Source organism: Anabas testudineus, chromosome 22 (genome assembly GCF_900324465.2).
Source record: "Anabas testudineus chromosome 22, fAnaTes1.2, whole genome shotgun sequence".
NCBI classification, from domain to species: domain Eukaryota; kingdom Metazoa; phylum Chordata; class Actinopteri; order Anabantiformes; family Anabantidae; genus Anabas; species Anabas testudineus.
This window is the reverse complement of record NC_046630.1, coordinates 10,756,626-10,779,474: the sequence shown is the minus strand read 5'-3', so window position 1 is coordinate 10,779,474 and position 22,849 is coordinate 10,756,626. Positions and strand designations below refer to the sequence as shown.

The window sequence follows — 22,849 nt, the reverse complement described above, 5'->3', positions numbered from 1 at the left end:
ATTGTCTGTTTTGTTAGATTACCAAACACATTATGTGTTTTGCTGTTTGCAGCTAAACAATTGGAAATATATTGGCAAGCTGACTGGAAGTGATGACTTACATCTAGTTTGTCCTTTGTTCTGCCTACTTGGAGATGTAAATGTGATATATTTGTGAATGTAGAACACATTTTCTTACAGAATCTTAACAAGGCCGGTCGTATTTGTTATTCCTCTAACTGAGGGAGAAACAAAGTTAGGAAAATACAGAAAAGGCAGAAAAACACTAAGAGCAGGGAGTGAGAAACATTAGGACATATAAGGTCAGACTGTACTGTAAGTGAGGGAAAAGGAAGGATTGCCCCACCCCACAGCCAACTATGAGCTCAAGATGAAACAATGAGTGGAGAGCTTGTGTTTCTGCCACTGAAATAGATCGTGGTTAAGGATTTGTCTCTCGCTCTCCAAATGTATTGTTGATTTGGGGAAAGTGTGGGCGTGTGTTTCTGCTCTCAGCAGTCTGTAGCTCGGGGTAGCATGTAACTGGTTTTGGGAAAAATATCTCCTTGTCTCTGGTGGACTTATTATTAAATGAGCAAAACACACTGGCCAGCAACTATATCCAGGGAGCCTTCTTTGACTCATTTATAATTAATGTAGAGTAAAAGTATAATGCTTGGATTCTGGCTACTTCCCTGCCCTAATTCACAGGATGTTTTAAATTTTACAGTTAAGTCTATACTCATAATCCCAATACCCCAAAGCTACAGTAGGATGTGTTGGTGTGTACTGATTGGATAACACAGCTTATTGTACAAAAAATATGGTTTTGTTTTGTGCAACATCTGCGTGATTCCCACAGGTTGTACTGTCGGGCTATTTTGTCCTAGTGGTAGTGGTATTGATGATGAAGCTCTGTGTCTGCAGGTATTGCTAAATAAAGATATAAAGAGAGTGAACTGGGGGTGAAAAGACAGAGCATCAGGAGTCACAACATGATCCTTAGACATGGAGGAGAGGACGTTCTATTTCAAGACGCCTTGTCCACTGGGGGATTTTGGCCTGGCCCCTTAGACACAAAGACACTTCCTGTCTGATCTGCAAAGTTGTCCCTGGAGGAGCACGTCGGAGTGCAAAACATGAACTACTGACTATATAAGGAGCCTATAGACTTACTATAATACACAACAATACTTAACACATAAATAAATGTCAGTCTCTTGGTGATGGGGAGTATGTTTTAGATGAGAGAGCGAAAAAAGAAGAAACCACAAGAGGAAAAGACTATCCCGTGTGTATACTTGCCTAGTCTTTCTTATGAATGAGTGGGAACCTCCAGTCACTCATCCACCATTCACAAGCAGCTACAGCCTTTTTATATAGATTAGCGAGGGCTTTGTCTCACTCTGGTCTTCCTCGCCATCTCTTTTCTTTTCCCCAGAAATACTCTTTAAGAGGAGTATCCGCCTGAGAGAGGCACCGATGAAGGGGATGGGGTTGCCATGACGATGGCAACTTAACGAACTGTGTCTGTCTCCATAATTGTGGGTTTAATTGGATATCATCGAGGAAGAACAAAAACGCATTTAAGTGGAGTGACATGAATGCAATGAATCTCTGCCTGTCTTAATGTCAGATGCACTTCCCCTTTGTGCGGTTATGAATGATTAATGGTGATTGTGTAAGAGCTGTAGTACAGTAAGTGAAGAGTATTTCAGTAGTAATGTAGTCCATCAAGGAATAGAAGAGGGTCTTCTGGAGGTGCTTGGCATGGAAAAGCATAATAAATAGAATAACATAATAAAATAATAAGAACAGTGCAGTCTCGCATGCTTTTAAGTGAATTAATGAATGAACTTAGCAAATGAAATTATTGATATTAATTGATTGACAATGCACTTTTTGTTAAGCCGTAATCCATCATTATGCTTTTGTTAAGTCTTCTTAAGTAAGTTGTTTTAGCCAGCAGTGTGTTTTTGCTATTTTCAAGGCAGCTTTTCTTTAACATTTGATGGACTCCTTTTGCATTCGATACTCCATGGTAAATAATTTAACATGCCCATCCCTTGCAGGCACACAGCATGCAATGAGTCATTCTTGCAAGTACAGTTGAATGAATGGGATTCAAAATCAAGACTTGTGAAGTGTCTTGCTTCACAGCAAACTGCAGATTGTTTCAACGTGCTCTCTGAAGCCAGTGTGACAAGTGCAGTGAAAACAGATTACTTTTTGTGATGCACAACTTCAGGATCAGTTACCATTGGGAAGGGGCGCACTAAAAATGTCTGCAAGTGTAAAAAACAAAAAAAAAAAGGTGAGAACATGGTAGAAAATACAGCAAGTGACAAAGCCTTACAAACCTGGGTATTCCTGAGAGACACACCAACATAACTGTGAATTCACGCATGCTCGGGTGAGTTTCTCTTCTGCTCCTGTTGTATTTATCTTAAGCTAAGCTAAAAAAAATCTTGAAACTGAGTTTTGTTTTGCAGGAAGATGCAGGCGGTATTTGTTTTATCATTAACCCATATTCTGCTCATTTTACTCATCTCACATTTTGGACAGATCATATATTGATGCAGCAGAATGTTTCCTCTGTTTCTATTCCACATTGATCTTGAGAGGCTAAGTCATGGTCAGCTCTAGTCATGTTTGCTCACACTCCTTCATCACATGAATAATAATTTAAACAACAACAAACAACATCATTTAATCTAAACATTTATTCATTATGTGGTATTATGTGTCACTTTCCTACTCTTAATTCTGCTTCCTCCTCCTTACTCATACTTATTATTGTTATAAATTAACTGATGACAAGTAGTATGGTGTAAGTCTTCCTGTTTTGATTTGTGGACCTTTTAACATTTCCAATATGCTGTACACTTTACTTTCATGCCAAAATAAAATAAAATTAAAAATAAAGATTAAAAATTAAAATAAAAAACAGAGAAAAACAATTGAGTCAAGTGAGCTGTTGTTTGTTAGTAAGTGCTGACCTCTAGTGGCTACTGTGACTAGTTACAAATAATAACTACACTATTTCAAACTGAACTATATACCATTAAAACTTAGTAAAAAGACACATTTGCGGATGATTTTGTGGAAATTACTCTGTGTAAAAATTTAATTTCTATTCTTTTTGTATGGAAAATATAAATGAATCTCAAAGAAAAAACAATGCGGACCACTAGGTGGTGATATCAGACAGGGAAAACTAAAAGACAAAGTGTGGCGCTCACTTTGTTCTTCTGCAGCAACTCAATTTTCATACACCCCCAGTTACATATCTTTTTTCCGTATAACTTCATATATTTTCAGGTTATTCCAGTTTGTGTTTAGAGCCTAATGAGACTAATAAACGGAACTCACGTTTTTTATTTATATTGGGTAAAAAAAAAAAAGTGAGCTCTGCACACATCGTTTTAAGATTAAATCCCTACAAAACCTAGAGACTGAAGAAATCCATCGTGTGCTATGTACCACTTACAAAACACACTGCATGTGGCTGGGAATCGTACCATTAAGTAGCCTTTAACCTTAATGGATTTAATGGAGTATGTGCCAGAGTGCTGGAGTGTGTGTAGGTGTGGTCACTATTTATAAAGAGCAGCTGATCTCGTCTTATTGAATTTAAACAAAAAAAAAAAAAAAAAAAAAAAGAAGAGAAAGAAAAACATGTGCAGGCATGGCAGATTACTGATCACACTGGAGAAACATCACTGGTATTATTGTTATGTTTTTTTCTCAAATGCCTTTCTCCAAATTCAGCACACACTTTAAAGTGCTTTCATAAATTAAATTGGAAACACAACCATAAAGTAACACACACACACGCAACATAGTTCAGCAGACACTAAATGTGCCTTGCTGCCTGTAAATTCAAACCTCTCAGAGCCAAACAGATGATTATTATAGAGGGCTGGGCCGCCATCTTTCCACCCACAGTTTCACTGTCGTCAAAGATAACGTGCGGTCAAGATAGTTCCCCGCTTTCACTGCCGCGTCGTCTTCGTGGGTAGCGCACACACGCTGTTGTGTAGGTACATCAATTCTACGACACTGACACCTCAGTGCTTGTATTACAGAAAGAAAAATGCTGTAAAAGTAACAAATAAGAAATAATAATAAATTAGAAAAATCAATGTGATGCGCTGGGGGGGGTGAGGCGACAGACAAGCTTGTCGGCACAACACATCTCGCCCTGCGTTTGTACTCTTTGCTGAAAGTGTGGCGTGGATGACAGCCTCTCAAACCAGTCGCAACAACAGCAGCAGCACAGGCAGCAGAGCCAGGAGTGGATTTATCATCGCAGCAGCCGAGGGGAGAGACGTGCGCCGGGGGGGAAGGAGACAGAAAGGATTACACGCACCGACCAAGCATGGCTACCCAAACGACAGCATCATGCACTGGATCCACTCTGTTGCAACCGCTCAGCGACATTATCAATCTTCCTCTGGATCAGGTATGTGTGTGTTTTGTTTTTGTTTTTTTTGGCTTCGGAAAAAGGAAATAGCAAAAGTAGATGTTACACAACGTTGTACGCAGTTAGACAACATAACGCGAGCAGAGGCAGATGATGCGCACCGCTGTCGTTAGCTTAGCCGCTGTCGGTGTTTCCCCCGTCGCCTTCAGCTTGTGTCTGTCAAAGCACTCTGCAGTCGGGGCAGATCGGAAGTACAACTTTTACTTTATTCCTCATTGAATGTGCGGATGAATCGTGTTTATTTTGAGGACATGTCGTCTGTCAGTATCCAAACAATCCAGAAATGATCCCAACCCTGAATACAATCGAGTCGGTTTGTCTCAGCACCCTGAGATAGCACCTCAACGCCAGAACCAGCGTCAACCAGCAATATGCGTAGTCCTGGACCTGTGTCTGAACACCACCACCTGATTCACATAGTTTACCTCTCCAGGCAGAGGCACGGCTATTGTATGGGTTCCCAGATGACACCCACTGTCACTGACACCCAACCTATACATGAAAGCATGTGGATGACACCTGGGTGAAGATTGAGAGCCTCCACCTCCTCTTTGACATTATTCTCATGATGCCAGATTCTGCTGTCCACCTGTCCACAGTCTGAGGAAGTCATTCAACTCCTACATTTCAGCCATAACTCGAATCTGGAATCCTATTATTATTATTTTTTCACTTTATATTCTTCTCAAGTCCACTCCTTGGCGGCACGTTTGCACTGCAAATGTTTGCACTGTAAACATTTACAGTGCCACATTTACACCACACCTGTGGCAACGCACATGCATGTATGCAAAGTACATTTCCATAGCAATGACTTCACAGCCCATACACCAGAGATAGCTTGTGACTGTGGAAGCGCCTCGTCACGTCATCATAGATCAGCGGCTCAGGGTTAGCTGAGTTTTCTGAAATACTTCACAGAAACACAGAGTCCTTCTCTTTACTTCGCCTCGGCTGTTTCTGCTGGTTTGGGGAACGTTCGGATGATCCCATGTTAACCTCCAAAATGTTTCTACATGATGGAGGCTGTTCAAACAGCTCCCCTGCTGTTGTACCTAGTGTTTGTGTGTCAGGCGCATATTTTTGTTGAAAGAACATCAAGTGATGTTCTGTTCCGTCTTAGTATATCATGATATTTACCAAAACTGGGTTCGGGCATGTTTGTTTACATTAGGAAAACCCTCTTATCTTGTCCCCCAGCTCAGAAATATATATCTTACTCTTATCATCGATGTGGTCAGATACAAACTAGCCTATTTCCTCCCACTGCCAGTCACATTACATGCGATCCAAAAGCTCATGACTCACTTTGTTGCCCTGTTATGGCTTAAATACAACAAATGCTCCATCCTACCTGCATGTGCAGACTGGCATGTTTCTTTAAATCTCTCCGCCCTAAAGCGCTCCAGCCTCTCAAAGGAATGTTACATGGGGAGAACAAACAATTAGAGGATCTGGTTCCTCAAAATGTTTTCAAAGAACATGAAGCCAAACCTGTTAATAGTATAAATGGTATAGATTTTTTTTTTTTTTTTTACTTTGTAGATGCTTTATATGCTCAGCTTCTGTTAGCCCTTTACCTTTGTGCCAGTCGTGTCACCAGAGGAAGTTCAGCTGGTGCAGTGCAGGAAATGAAAAGACACCCACTCCGTCGTGCATTTCTTTATTTAAATAGCTCATGTGGCTGTGGCCACGCTTAGCTGTTTCTCTCTTGGTGATTAGAGACTGGCTGAGAAAGAGAGAGTGGCAGTGAACAAATAGGACAAACATTACTGTGTATTCATTAATGCTCTAATGACCTACACTACTTTTGACAGGTGTCCTGGTGACACGATTGTTTGTTAGTGTTTTGTCAAGTGGTTGCTGTACTGTGCCAGGCCTACTGTCAACAAAAATCAATATAGCCACTCAGATATTGTATGATATGTGTGGCCCTCCCGACACTGACTCTCATTTTTATGAAGCTGTTACCGTGTGGGACCTCACTGTATGTTGTTAAGACAGAAGACATCCCATGGGAGAGACAGGCCTTTGCACTGTCAGAGCTAAAATAGGAGCTAAACTCTAAAATCTCAACTGACATTATGCTTCTCCTTTTCTCTTCTTCACACCCTTTCTTTTTGTCTATCACATGCAGCCTGTCCCCTTCTCTCTAACATGCCTCCTACTATTTATGTGCCCACACAAACACCAGCTCTGGTTTGTGCGTTCTGATATGAAAAAGATGCTTTACACGCTGCCCGTCCCAAAAAAAAGTCACACACTCTAATATTTATTTGGACTGCTTTTAACTTTTATTACGGCACACATTCACTGTGGCATCGTTTTGATAAGCTTCTGCAATGTCACAACTTTTATTCCCGTCCAGAATGGCATTCATTTTTCACCAAGATCTTGTATTGATGATGGGAGAGTTGGACCACTGCATAAAATCCTCTCTTGCACATCCCAAAGATTTTCAATGGGGTTAAAGTGTGGACTCTGTGGAGGCCAATCCATGTGTGAAAGTGATGTTTCATGCTCTCTGAACCACTTTTTCTCAATTTGAGCCCGATGAATCCTGGTATTGTCATCTTGTAATATGTCCGTGTCATCAGAGAAGAAAAAATCTATTGATGGAATAACCTGGTCATTCAGTATATTCAGGTAGTCAGCTGACCTCATTCTTTAGGCACATGACATTGCTGAACCTAGATCTGACTAACTGCAGCAACCCCAGATCATAGCACTGCCCCCACAGGCCTGTACTAGAGGCACTAGACATGATGGGTGCATCACGTCATCCATCTCTCTTCTTACCCTGATGCACCTATCACTTTGGAACAGGGTATGAAAAGGGTGTCAGAAGCCTTTGGCATGAAGGCCACATCCAGTATGAAGTAGTGCTCTTAGTTTTGAAGACATTGGCCTGACAGTATTTGACATTTTACTGTATCTCACCTGGCCTCCCCCTGTTTGGAGCTTTAACATCCTCTTGTTCAGCTGTCGCATAAGACCTTTTCATAAATTGCAATTAAATTTGATAGAGACTTTCCAGTTTATCTGAGAATCAGGTAAACCCCTCAACCGATGTCACCATTAATCCGCACAACACTTTATCCCACCCACCCACCTAATTTGTTACAGAGCCCGAAAACATTCTTTGTCTTTCTAATTTCATTGCTTTTATAGCTTCCATTTTCCCCTCATCTATCAGCAGCACAATCACTTGGCTTTATCTTTACTCTCATCAGCATGTGATCAGATACAGATAAACCTGCCAAGCGCTTCTACACGTAAGCCACATACCCATGACTCACTTCATTCTTCCGACTGAACATGAGCAAAGCCTTGTTGGACACACCTGTGATTAAAGGTGCATGTATAGTATGGGAGGAAGATTCCAGTGTAGAGTTCTGCATTAGATCACACACAGGGTAAAGTTCAGATCATTCCTGGTTGACTTAAGAAATGTATATGAACTCTGTGCAAATCTGAACTTGCCTTCTTCATTAGCAGACAATGCTCTAATCTACATCTGAGTTCATGCCTTGCGGCTCCAGCCTACCTCCATGGGCAGACTGGATCATCACATCTCTCCATTTTGTAATTGACTTCCTTTCTTAAAATCACAGGGCATAGAGGCAAAGTAGTCTGACTTAGTCAGCCAGGTTTGATTCTAGAAACTCAATTAACGCTAATGACATATTTAAGTTTAGTTTTCTTTTAGCATAGCACTCAGACATCATTAAATCGATCTGCAGATGTATGACTTACTTACCACTTTATTAAATTGTTAAAACTTAGGTTTAGTGTTAGGGTGACTTCTGACAGGCCGTACTTTGTCCATCTGATACATTTTTATTTTATTTTATGTATTCCTTTTCTTGACCATGAAAGTATTCTTTTTTCCAACAAGACACTTTTGTACTTTACTAGTTTGTAGTATCAGTTCTTCTATAGCTGCACCTGTTTCAGTATGCAGCAGTCGCTGCATCTCTCCACAGTCACCTTCACATATGAATAATGATCTTAAAGTTCTTCATTTTCTGTTTGTAAGACTTATCGATGCTCTTGTCAGTTTAGAGTGCTAACTGTATCTTTTTGCTCTTTATAACAAATGTACTCGTTAAACATCAGGTTTACTGATGCTTATATCCAGCAGCTTGGTAGTGGGGAAATGTTCAGCGGCGCTGTGTTGTGTTTGGCTGAAAAGTCATGCATGAGGATCTGACAGTACTGATGACTTAAATATTATAATTTAACATTTCTTTGGCATGATTATAAATGTAACTTTATAAAATATATAATACTGTATTTAATTTAAATGAGTAGTATCTACAGCCTGCAGAACACACTGCAGAGTTTGTGTCCCATTATTAAATGCCTGAATAGCTCTCAACAGTCATTTCAGTAAACCAGCGATGTCTGCTATAAAGATGCAGCCTCATAGGTAGCAGCTCACTGTGTAGAGGCGTTTCTGATGTGTTCCCTGTGGTCACAAAAGGCGCGCTGCCAAGCTGTACAATCAGTCTTCTGTTTATGTGACATATTGGATCACAGTCGATGGTTCTTTTATCATGATAACAAGCCTCCTTTTGTTGTTGCTGCTGCATTTCCACCAGGCTATTGTACTGTAGGCCCCGGAGCCCACACAGTGCTGAGGATTTGACTCCTAGTTCTTCTTTTATCCACTGACAATTCCTTGTTATCAGTGACACAAGTCTCCCACTGTACAATGAATAGAAAAGTTAAAATGGGCTTAACTATGGTTTGAAAGCTGGCCAACGTGATGTAATGGCTACTTGTAATGGTACTTGGCCACTTCAGGTGTCCCACTTGTTACTCAACTTAACCCTTATACGCATCTGGATACACTAACATGTTATATTAATCTCATGTGTTGTGTAGTCTGGTGTGAAGAATCTCGTGTAAGCTTTCCTCAGAGGTCTTCTACTGTTGACTGAGTCCCCAAAGTGACTGGCTTGGGACCACTGGTTTTAGTTTTAAGCCCACGGGTCTCATCAGACTTTCTGTGGCTCCCCTTTGTCTTTAATTGGCTTTCCCCTGGGAAGCCTTATCCCTCCAATAGATTTTTTTTCCCGTTGACTCTGTAATGAAGTGTGGCTGGCTGCTGCCATTATTACTGTGCACAATCAACAATACACATGAGTGCTTCCTCTTGGGGAAGATGGAAAAACTTGGTACTATATTGTTAACATTGCTGGGTGACTACAGGAAACACAGCGGCGGTTATAAATAGACAGGCCTTCCTAGGGTTAAACCCGACCTGTGTTATGTTATAGACTGGCTCTGTTACTGTACATATAGACAGGCAGAAAATTTGTGCACTTATCAGTCCTCTACACTCTGAAGAACTTGCTGCTGCTTCACAAGTGGACATTCACATGACTAAACTCACTAACTCATTAGTTCTACTGGTAATAGTGTGGTGTTATGAGGTTGGTTTGAGTTTCTGTGTTAGAAAATGTTGCACACTCAGGCGTGGAGTTCGTACATCACAGAGAGAGGGGGGGGAGGCGGGCACAGAAAACAGAACAGAAACAGAAATCATTTTGCCAGCTGCAAATGACTGAACAGGCCAAGCAACTAGACATATTTGATGTTATAGGTTGTAGATGAATGCTAACAGGCAAGGCCGGTTTTCACATGCTGTCATGATTTTTTTAACATCTACTGTAGGAGGCAGAGGCTGATCATTTCAAAACAGCTCCTCATTCCTGGTTTATTCACTCTGTTTGGTCTTGAGTCTAATGGGAGGAAGGAGAGTCATTCAGTATAAAGGAGAGGATGTACATGTACAGTAAATATTTATCACTATTGCTAGTAACTCTACTGAGGTAAGTCGGTGTGGGCACAGGAACAAGCAGACGAGACACATTTCTCAAGTGAGAGAAAACTGTCACTTACTTATCACACCTCAGTAACATTAGCTGTACACTCAAATCTTTTATGACACATCATACAGTTGTGATAATGAATCAATATTGTGAAGTCTTGAGATTTCAGGTTGAGATTTTATGACCAGTCTTCATAAAGCCTGTACATTGAACTGTACATTTGAACACTGGTTATCTAAGGTCTCGACTGCAGTTTGTGCCACAGTGCTAAGGTAATGTCTGATGTGTGAAGCTTGTCAACTCACTCCTACCACACACTACTGACGACTTCTGATACACAGTGCAGTATCATAGTTTGGCTTTCTTTTTGTCATCTAAGTACTGATTGCCAAAACAAGGGGTATTGTATCTTCCATTGCTAGAATCAATGTAAACCATTGTTAAAGACCTGTGGATTCAATCACATGGTTTTGCATTAACTGACAGCGTAAGTCAAAGTTGATGTATGTACGTTGAAGTGCCTCACACAGATCCATAGCTAATGAGCACACATATTGTCTCACACTTTGACCTTTAGGTGCAATAGGGCAAACGTAAGGCATCCAATAGGATGTGGCACGTTTATATTGTTGATGATTGCAGCTTTTAAAGCTCAGATACACTGTGCTGCAAATGTTCAGTTGGTTCTTTAGTGTTTGTGTAAATGTCTTTGTATGTCTTTTGTCTCGCTAGCCTTATGTTTTCAGTAAAAGTGACATACAGGCAGTTGTTTGACAGTTGCTAGTGTGTTGCTTTAACGGGCATAAAAAGCTGCTCTGTCAAAGCTGTCAAGCAGGATGTAATTCAGTGTTCTTGAGTTCTCAGGGGGCCTCAGCAGTCATTGTTTGTGTTTTTGTTGGGAGTTCTCGCCTCTGGATTAGACCACAGCGAACAGAGATATGGGCCAACACGTTCTGCAGTGACCGTTTGACATTTTTGTGCGAGGATCTGTAAGCAGGTGTTTGTTCCACAACAGCCATGTGAACACATCACAGGACCTCATTTCACTTAGTCAGCGCAAACATGAGACACGCAGACTATAAGCTAAAACTGACACAGCGAGATAATGGTGAATCAGAGAGGAGAGAACGACCAGTTTCAAGTGATGCCTTGGAGATTACGACACCGCCGCCTCCCTCTGTATTTAAGTTTCGTGTTGTAAGGAAGTTCTTCATGAGTAACAGCAGGTCTGTGTGAATGAAATGGGCTGAGCTGAGGAGGCAGAAACCAAGTGATTGTGCCCTTGGTCAAGAATTGGAGATAAACCTCTGACTCATTGCCTCTTAGCTGCTTTGGCCTCACTTCACTACACCCACTACTGACGATCACAGTTTAAAAATGGCTAGGGGCAAAGTAGCTGCCATTTGTGTTCTGGACATTTTTATTTTTTACAAAATGTAAATAAACATGTACAACTCTCCCGTCTCAACTAAAAAAATCTTACTGTAATAATCATTTACCAACCACCAGCCGGGTGCCACATGTTCAGTTTCATCCTGAGTAGCTTGTTAAAAGTCATTACTGAATTATTATGTGTTAAATATTAAGGACTAATATGAAGAAGCAAAGAATTTGCTTATACACTCCAATGTCAATGTCAATGTTTACATGTTATGTTCAATAAAAACATGAAAACATATAATGTTTGTGTACTATTATTTTCAGCAGACCGTGTTTTTGTATTGTTGTGAGTTAGATGAAGATCTTTTTCTTGCCACTGTACCGTCTGTAAGCCATGAAAAAACAGTAATATTAACTCGCAAGTCTGGCTTGGGTCCAAAATTGTTCAGATTTCCTATTAAGAGCGCTCATAAAAGCCTCTGTCTCACTCTCTATGGGTCTCTCTATGCAGGAAACTCCATCAAATGGCTGCACCTCTAACAGTTGTTTGCTAAGAGTTATGTACATATCAAAAGTGGATGGCAACAATTTTACACACTCATATTATTCAGCACTGTGGTAAAGGCATTTATCCAGAGGCAAAATGAATATATCTGATAGATAGCTTAATCAGTCAGCAATCATTTCACCACTTTATTAGTTCACATTCAGCAAGAGTATGTGGAAGATACCTCATTTTTCATACTGAAGATGACTTCTTAAGGCTGTTTATGTCTGTTGCTATCTCTTGATAATAATGTCAGTACATCTTTGGTAGTTGTTTCCCTGGTGTTGCATATACTCAAAGGGCTAAGTGCTGTCAGACAAAGCGTGAAATATAAAGGGAGAGCAGAAGAGAAGAGACAAAGGTAAAACGTCTGCATCATCATCATTGTGAACAGACAATGTACAATGTTTGGTATTCTCCTGCCAAGCCCACACAAGACTGTACGTAGGGAGGGTAGATAATAAGACTGTTTATACAAGATTTTCTATCTCTTACTCTCCTCCCTCCTGTTCTCCTGTTACTCTGCATTCTTTTTTGCTGACATGGCAACGGCATGTACGTAAGCCAAGGTCGCTGATCACCGAGTAATGATAGCATTGCTCCAGCATGATGCTTTCCCATTGAAAACACCAGCATGACTTCCTCAGACCACACGTGGTGTTTCTGACCAAAAGCAGCCCTGTCATTTTTTCCTGGGTTTGGTTCATGTGTTTCAAGAAAGAAGTCACACAAACGCATTTAAGCACAGATACACGATGTGAGCCTGGTTCTGGTCCAATGCTGCTGACAGCCTTGTGGGGAATAGCTGATTGTTTGACTATTAATAGCTGGCCTGACCATGGAGCCTGACTAAGATCAGCTCAGAGAGGAGAGTGCCACACTGCAGGTTGTGTGTGTGTGTGTGTATGTCAGTGCATGCTTCCTTTGAGTTTCTTCTGTCTATGTGACGCTTTTGTCTTGAATTCCAGCACAACACAACCACACATTTAGCCTTGAGGATTGTGGTAAATCTATGACTTCTTCTTCTTCTTCTTCTGCATCAAGAAAACAATTTTAACAACCTCTTTTCATTTCTCAAAGCGTCTCAAACATGGCCTTGGTTATATATTTAAGGCATTTGTTCCACGGTTTTCATGCTGAAACAGTTTAATTCAGAAAGCGGGCTTGTGACTTTACTTCAGGAGAAGAACAGTGTCAGACCCTTATTTCTGTGACTGTGTGTGTTTGTAAGTGGTCATCACGGGCACTGCCAATGGCACAATACAAGTGAAAGATGTGTTGTAGTAGTCAAAGAACAAGAAGAGGTATTGTTCCCATACTGTCAGCATGATCTAGTTGCACTGGAGACACACACACACACACACACACACACACACACACACACACACACACACACACACACACACACACACACTATCAAATATCGAGAAGCCATGACCAGCTGTGCCATATTTGTCGGCCAACACGAAGTAGTCATGACAATGCCTCTGTCTTTGTCTGGCTGCAGATAGTGTGTGTATATGCACACATGTTTGTTTGAGAACGTGTGTTTGCATGTGGGAGAACACTGGCAGCCATTTCACCAGGCTCATTGTCCTCCATCCAAGAATGGGGTTGAATGGCAGAGGATGGAGCAGCATGTTGTGCATTCTCCAGCTGGCTTTTCTCACCAAATTCATCAAAATTTCCATCCATCCATTATCTTAACCGCTTGTCCTCTGAAGGGTCTCGGGTATGCTGTAGCCTATCACAGCTGTCATTGGGTGAGAGGCGGGGTACTGCCTGGACAGGTCGCTAGTCCATTCATCTAAATTTCTATTCATCTAAATTCTATTGAAAGCTAAAGTTATTGTTTCATAAACAGCAATAACTTGCAGACAGTGAGAGCCTGTGCTTGTTACAGAATCCTGTACTTAAATTTACAGGCTATATATGAATCTTCATCATCTTCATCTCTTCACCTTTTCACTACTTTACACTCTGTCACTAGTTGAGTTTAAGGCCTTCGATTCTCCTCCCTCCACTCGGTGCTGCGAATCTGCATGAGTCATTGTGGAATACAGCTAATGGAAATGAAATGAGACTGTGCAGAACAGGACTGAAACCTCACATAGGCTGAACGGGTAGACGGGTCTAGGGAAGGGGAGGGGGCGACTTAATGACATGGAAAAAAGGGTTTTATGCTAATGACTGTCTAAATTTATCTCCCACTTTGTGTAGACATACAAACAGATGCAGGCACACATGCCCAGACTGGAACCCACCAGTTGCTATAAGTGCACTCTAACTGTTTTAGTCTCTGGGTACTAGACATGTTCCAGAGAGAGGAGAGAATACTGTTTACAAAAAGTGATATTGCCCTGAAAGTTAGAATCCAAACAGAGAGCTCTCCCCTGGGGAAGTTGTCCTCGGCCAGGTCATATTCAACAAGGCAGTTTCATTTACATGTTTATGTGTTTTACTGCCCTATGGGACTATTGAGCACAACACATTCTCCTGTTTTTTTGATGATGATGCAGAGATTAACATAGACGAGGGAATAAAGGTTAGTGATAGTGTGGATTCCTATTTGTACATGTTGCAGATTTAATCCTGTTTCTGAGATTTATTATGTGTGATTTTTTTTAAGACTATTGAATCAGCTACTTTACCTTAAGACATGTCCTCTGGAACCTCCATGAAGTTGCTGAGAAATTCCTTGATGTGTGCATTTGCAATGACGGCATTTTCATTAGTGTTGACTACACAGCTTTTGGAACCTCTGTAGCTTCTTAGTGTTGCTTTTATAGAAAAGAGAAGAGGAAAAGCTGTGCCCAGAGGAAAAAATGACTTGCCATCTGTCTGCTCACTCCTGCGCCTTCACTCCTTTCTTTTGACACAGTTTCGTTGCCTGACTGCAGTTCCTCTCTAATGTGACATCTCTAGCTGATCAGACTTAAACAGGGGGAGAGGAAAATGTTATATTTAAAGTCTCTTTAAGGTGTTGCAGTACAATCAAGACTGTGGACGAAGCACTTCAGTGTGTTTAAAGTACACAAGAAGACACAGTCAATTAAAAATAGTGAATGTGGCATACGAACAGGAGCCGTGCTGTAACTTAGACGGCCTTCACACTTTTCTCCCTCACACGTACGCTGACAGAGATGCTGTATTTCCCTCAATAATGAACTTCAGGAAGCCGACTTATCTCTGTTCTCCACTGCATCCACATTGACTTCCTCCCTCCGCTTCCGCTTCTTTCCCTCTGCCAGTCACTATGTCGGTCGATAATGTGGTGTCTTAAGGCTGTGCTGAGCGGAGCCCTGAGCCGCAGCTGCAAGTAGGAGCTGCCTGACAGCTACTTGCCCTTAAGCACTAATCAAAACGTCTTTGTCTAGTTTGTCTTACTCTCCTCTCTCTCTGATCCATACACATACTGTCATTTTTTGGGGATTGATCTGCTGAGACACTATCGCTCCTTGTAATGCCGCAGTGCATTTTTTTCCAAAATAGTAGCATTCCTGATTTCTTCTGTCTCTTCCCTTTGAATTTCAAACTGCTCCGCAGCACATATATTCTGCCTTATGTTCAGAGACAATAAGAGTGCTGTACCCCAGGGTAAACTTGGCAGAGTGAATCAATAATAAAAGAGGGGAGCCATGTATTTTGAATGATGAAACCACGCATCCTGGCACAGGAGCTTGTCTGTTTCAAAATATTTATTCAGTAAAACACTACTTTAACACTGGTGACAGGCTGAGGGGAAACACATGTTGCCTTGTGTTTTAATAAAATGATTAATAAAGAGTTATGTTTCCTCTTTAAACTTTAAGGTCTTTGTTGTTTTAGTCATGCAATGTAACTAACACTATGATATTTTTACAGTACAGCACGAACCCAGGAGGCACAAGTGTTTGTCAGTTACCCTGCAGATCTTTGAATCCACGTGGAAAACATCTTTAATGCGATGCATCAGTTCACAGTGTAAAATCACATCTGTGTGTGAAATGTAGCAAGTCGACTGGCATGTGGTCTCGTTACGCAACTGCTGCTCCGGTGAAAAGAACGTTTTCCAAAATGGTCGTGTTTACCTTGGCAGTTGATTTCCCAGAAGCTGGCATTAATTTCTAATGTCAATCTACTATATCACAACATTTATTGCATCTGAAAATGTGGATTTAGCTCCATGCAGGAATATTGATAAAGTGATGCTTATGGTCATTTACTTAATCTGTCTGACTTGCTCCTTCAACTGACGTGACACTGACACATGGTGGCAAGAGATGCTACCAGGTGTGAATGGATTTTTTTATAGGAATAGTTCAACTTAATAGACACTTAGCCATTATGAATTTCTCCATGATGTTGATATTAGTTCATGAAATAAATAGAAATGTTGAGATCATATCTCAAGAGATCAGGAACAAAACAAGACTCTCAAGTAGTGTCTTTAAAGATGTTTCCCAGTGCATTAATTACTGTGTGAGTTTTCTGTCTGACAGTTTCTCAGTGAGAACAGCTTAAGGGCACTTGAGATCTTTGATAAACCAGCCAGATAACAGGTCCAGTTACAAGTCTGCAGAGTTTGAGGAGGCAGAGCAGCAGGCAGTTTCGTGATCTGATGAAATGAGCTCCGTGCATCTCATCATGACCAAAGACAGCTCTTTGAAAGCTGAGCCAAACGTCTCAGCAAACAGAGAGAGAGAGAGTGTTGTTTACTTAGGTAACATTTTTAAAGTGATTTTGAAAATGTTTTCTCTGTCCAGATTGACTTCAGTTGCTCTTTTGAGTCACAAATTTTGATGTGATGTTTTCATGTACTTACATGAAAAGAACATTGCTATATACTTATATAGCAGATTGGCAGCAAAATCCTCAATGTTCTTTTGTTAAACAACAATCACTAAAACTTTGTGTGTGTGTGTGTGTGAATGAGGTCGTAACAGTGTTCAAGTTGCCCTGCAGGTTTTCATTAAAGCCACATTAAGCTGTTATTTCCACGTTTTACTAAACTTTATGCCACGTCATTTGGATTTCATAATCAACCGACTGCCACTCCTGAATTATTATTCATCATTATTCACAAAAGCCTAATTATAAAATAATAAAATAATAAAATGCACAATTCACAGTCAATAAATTGCTCAGTTGGAGCTTTTGCCACACAGTCAGCATTCAAGTAGTCCCCCACAGCTCTGCCTCGAACAATACAGTTCCTGTGTCACGCCCTTTCAGTCTCACACATGAAATTCCCTTCCCACAAAGCAGCGTGCTGACATCCAGGGAGGGGCTGATTTCACACTCCCTTACTCTAAGGCTTACACAAAGACAGATAAAACAGTTTGTCATCGTCATTTCTTATTTCTGTTTAGTTTGGATTTGTAAGAAAACAACCACTTGAACAGTATTTGTTGGAAGATATGGATCTTCTGTACTATTATTATGTATTGTATCTCTTTTATACCTTCACTATGGCAGTGTGCTCTTGAATATGCATAGAAAAATTGCATGATTTATGCAGGACCTAAATCACTATTTGACACTACTGGCTATTTTTTGGCCTCAGTTGGTTGCTTTGATAAATCAGTGACTGTAGTAAGTGTGGGATGTTTGATGGTTTGCAAATGAGACATTCATTTGCTTTGTGGGCAGGTACACAGACTGGCACGTCAGCGTTTCATTTAACCAACCAGCAGTGGCTTCTTTAGGAGAACAGGTTGAAGTAATCACATCATGAAAGCACATCCAATGCTGTGGATTGGATAAGTTGGATTGTTTGTAAAAAATAAAAATAAAAAAGGGGGCAAAAGGTCTACTTGATGCGTGCCATTACAAGGGAATGTTTATTTTTAGTACATTAGATTTAAAGAAGTTAGAGGAGGAGGTGGCAGGTTACTGTTGAACCTAGGTCTAATTTTAGCAGATTAGTTATACAGTACTATTATGATCTCAAAATGAGTCAGAGCAACACTCAGCTATTCATGTTGCCCAGAGATTGATTGAGGCTAAAACTAGGCCTGAGTACTGCATCATTCATGGTTGAATGATGAAAATGGCAGCAAGTATCAATAAAAACTCATCTTTATTGCTGGATATTTGCATTTGATCCTTATCAGATACAGTAGATAGTAAAAGTTCACCTTTAGATAACACAGAAACTATAAAAAACAGCACACCTTGATACAAAACAAATGGCCTCTTTATAGTTTAGATTTACTTTGCTTTAGGTTTTATTTTAAGGTTTATCTCACGCAACCCACAGACGGGGAGTATCAGGATAGATGTCACAGTCTTTTGTTTTAGGTTCTCCTGCTGATGATCGGGATAATTCGGGGTGACATGTGTTAATGCTATACAGTGTCTCTCCCTCTCATTAATCATGCAGGATCCATAGATAATGGATAGTGCTCTTGGTGTCTCATTCATTGCCTATTGGTCAGACACGGATCAGTTGACATGACCTATATACATACGTGGGCAGGCTGTTTCTCCCTTTGGGCATTTCAGTGTGACATTAAACAAACATGAAAGCTTTGTCAAGTCACATTTTAATTATATGGCCCAATATCAAATGTCACAAAAAAACCTCAAGGCGCTTTACACTTTGTACAGCATATGGTTCCCTCTGGATATAGCTCAAGTACATACCTTATAAAGATGTAATGTCAAACTGCTGGATCTGTGTGTTGGCCCAGTAAATCATCTCTGGGAGCATTATCTTTGTGTAGCCATCTGTCTCTGTTTGACTAGTGACTTGGAGAAAAAAAAACTGGAGGAATAAATCTGAAAGCTTCTACTTTGTGCTTATGTCAAGTCTGTGGCATCATGATGAAAGTGTGGTGAGAGTATTAATGCCAAGACACATCAGACATGATCCCAGAGTCTTCACTGTTTATGGGCCGAGTACATGCAGAGAACACAACGCTGTGCACTGACAGTAATAATGACAGTGAGTCATAACCAAACAAGTCATGGTCATATTGTTTAGAAATGTCACAGTAATAATGTCACACTCACATCTTGCACCATCGTTAAGCTCATTTATAGTATGAGAATGAGGCTTTAGATGTTGAAATCTGGGAATTACCATGTTGCGCCTTTACAACCTGTGTGCTAATAAACTCTGTAAACTCTTCGTCACTGTTGTGTCACCGGGTCAAGCTGTATGATTACTCTAGTCCCCCATTAGTCGACCCCTCCTCAGCTATCAGTGTTTTTGGTTTCATCCAGATTTCATGCACGTGTAACAGTGTTCTTGTGTGTTCCCCCTGTGCAGGTTAACTTTGTGGCATGTCAGGTGTTTGCCCTGCTGATGGCTGTGTGGTTCAGGATCTACCTCCACCCCAGTAAGACCAGTCCCTTTATCAGACATGTGGTGGCCACTCTGCTGGGCTTCTACTTGGCTCTCTTCTGCTTTGGCTGGTGAGTCATCACGGTCATGTCTTTTTCAAAATGTCTTGGAGATCGTTTTTCTGTAGATCTCCCAGAATGCTTCTTCAGACACCCCACAGAATGCACCTGAGCATTTCAATGACAGCAAAACATCAATCAGTTAGTTTATTGGTAGAAAATTAATACTAAATAACTGATAATACCTGTCTCTGTTATATGTAATTCCTAGCAGTCTAAATTATTCAGATATTGAAACAGAGTAATTAAGTCAAATTATTTTTATCACTATTATTATTATTATAACTGGACAACAAAAGCCATACTAGATGTGTAATATTGTATTTGGAAATAATTTGTGTTTAGACCTATAAAACAACGATAGTAAGAAATGTCCCTCGTAACAAAAGGATGAAAATCACATGGTAAAAGATGAGCCAGAAGTCTTTTTGCTTATTTAAAAAATGATTTAAATGATTGATGAATGAAGCACTTTAAAAGCTGCTTAAACATAGATGTTGTTTAACAGAGGACCACAAGGACCTCATTTATTGTGTTGTGATTATCAATCACTTCATGGACTTTGTTTCTTTACCTGCTGTTGTTCTCTTGCTACCCATCCTAAACCCTTTTCCTCTTGTTTGCTAGTCACCTCCCACACCATCATCCTTCCTGTCTCTCCTCTCATTGTGCCCCCCTTTCCCTCGTCTCATTCACCCTCAGCCCGTCCTCATTCCCCTCATCCTTGCCAAAGCAAATGAGTCGATTGGCTAGTAACTGATATCCAATTAGAAAGCTATTGCCTTGTAATAGATAACCCACTGTGTCACTGCACCTCTGGCAGAGTGCCTCTCAAAGTAGTGCCGTGTCACACTAGCCCGGCGTCCAGCTAGTGTGAATACGTTAACTAGGTGAAATGTCCTCATGTGATAGGTAATAGGTGATCATGGACAATGAACTGCCTGTTGGTGATGAAATGGAAAAAGAGAGTAAACAGACAGTGACAGTGAGTTGCAGCTGGGAGGTTATTTGTTGCTATTAGAATAATGTTGTGTAATTGATTACTGATCAAAATCAATTTTACACTTAAATCATTAAGACATGAAAGTGATTGCTAAAGCAAATTATCTACAAATATCTTCTGTTACACTAAAAATGGTTGCTTCTCTCTTCATGTAACTAGTTTTATTTCTGAGCTCAGTTTAGTTTTAATTTAATTTAAAAATGTACATTTCTAATTTACTGTAGTAATATAATGTCAGTGACCCCCCTCCAAAGATATTGGAACAGTGAGGCCAGTTCCTGTACTTTTACTGTAGACTGAACACCTTTGGGTGTTGACATCAAAAGATTAATATGAGAGATAAGATCAACATTTCAGCTTTTCATTTTCAGGTGTTTACATCTGGATCTAGATTGTTAATGTTTAAAGTTGATCTGAGGAACTGCCACATATTATTATTACATATACATATTATTATTTCTTTTCTTCTTTTGGCAGGAAGTTTATATACAGTACATCTAATAATGGTAAAACAGTTACAATAAGTAAAGTTAAAGTAACTTAGTGCCAGTTTTGTCTATACAGTACAATCCCAATCGGCCTTACTGCTTGTAATGCATGAATATATGTGTACACACACACACACACACACACACACACACACACACACACACACACACACACACACACACACACACACACACTCACACTGTTCTGTGTGATAGAAGGATCTGTCTCACAGACGCCTTGTTGGTTTATTTTAGGATGTATCCCCTCTGGCAGCCATCCAAGCTTGTTTTGAATGTCACTGGAGAAAACAATTGGAGACTGTGGAGCAGTTGAAACATTTCCTCTGTCAAAGGGGACCGAGTTCATTTTAGGTTTTTTGTTTTTTTTTTAGACACAAGAACAGATTGTCATGTTTGTTTAATACTTTCCAAAGCGAGCAGCTCAGATGTTACCGTGTTCCTTCTTGTTCCTTCTCCTTTCCTCCCATTCTTAAGCCTCTTATTTTTTTTTTTGTTTTTTTTGCTGGAAGGACCATTTAATTCTCCCTGTTCTCTTCCAAACCCTGATGCCCTTCCCCGATCTCTTGACTGCAAACACGTTGTGGCATCTCTCCTGTTCTGACACTGGCTGAATCACACACTGTGCCCTTCATAGACCTACTGTATGTGGTAGCTGCTGTTGCTGCTGAACTTTTTTCTCGTCTGTATGCTTACTTAGTGGAAATGGAGAGAGAGTTCATGCACAATCACTGTAATGCTCCACTGTAAGGAATGTGGCACCTTGAAGGCAGCACGAAGTTGATCATCACCATCCTGTCCTGTGACTGAGGATGACACATTACTTTGAGGCGTAGATGGCTTCACATGGCTGATGGTGTGACTGTGGTTTTGTTTCCTCTTCCTAATGACAGTTTGGGATGATAAACAGGATGTGGACTGTAGAGTTTAGGAGGCCCGTGTGCCTTTCAAAGAATAACAATGGCCAGTAAATAACAAACCAAGAAACTGTGTCAGTAAAATGTTAAACATTATATAGTGGTAAAGCTGAGACAGCAAAAACTCTGGGCTTAAACCCAAAGAATCCTGTTTAATCCATGAGCTGCCAAGGATGAACCCCACTGAGAATCCTAAACAGTGTACACTTATTAACAGTGTCACTTTATATTCTCACTTTTAAATGTATATATCTTATTATTAATGCTTGTTTGTTTGTTTGTTTGTTTTGTCTGTCTCTATCTCAGGTATTCACTCCATTTCCTGATGCAGAGTGGTCTGTCCTATGGTGTGATGGTCTTCTCTGGCCTGGAGCACATGCACAAGTAAGACTAATGAGTAGAGTAATGAGTAATGACATGTAAATTTAGAACCGTACAGAGTTTATAAAGTCACCGCTGATAAACATATTAGAGGAACTGAAAGCATGGCAAGGACATTTGACCTAGTCATTAACTGCCTGAAATGTTGTTGTGATACACCTCTGAATGCTTCTGAAACACAAACGACCTACGCTCTGTGTGGTCCGTCAATGCTGCCGTACAACTGTTGGTGTACTCACTTAGGGTTAAAGACATAAAGTCCACAAACAAAGTGAAGTGATATGAAACTTATGACAAGAAGAGTGGAAAAAATAAGATTTCTGGTATATTGTTTACAATTCTGGAGGCGTCGGGAAATTTGCTGTTGATTTGTGGGATTTTTAACCAGAATTCAAGGTTCTGAGTGTAGTTGTAAACAGTC

General features: G+C 40.4%; 1 protein-coding gene across 1 annotated transcript in view; it reads left to right on the top strand.

Annotated features, from left to right (window-relative positions):
• The first annotated feature begins 4,200 nt into the window (after positions 1–4,200).
• Positions 4,201–22,849, top strand: part of mboat2a (membrane bound O-acyltransferase domain containing 2a) — a 32,088-nt gene continuing 13,439 nt past the window's right edge. The window contains exons 1-3 of the mRNA XM_026339771.1: positions 4,201–4,444; positions 19,488–19,633; positions 22,354–22,431. Of these exons, the coding sequence (XP_026195556.1) occupies positions 4,361–4,444; positions 19,488–19,633; positions 22,354–22,431 (308 nt within the window). The 5' untranslated portion in view covers positions 4,201–4,360. The remainder of the gene's footprint in view (positions 4,445–19,487; positions 19,634–22,353; positions 22,432–22,849) is intronic.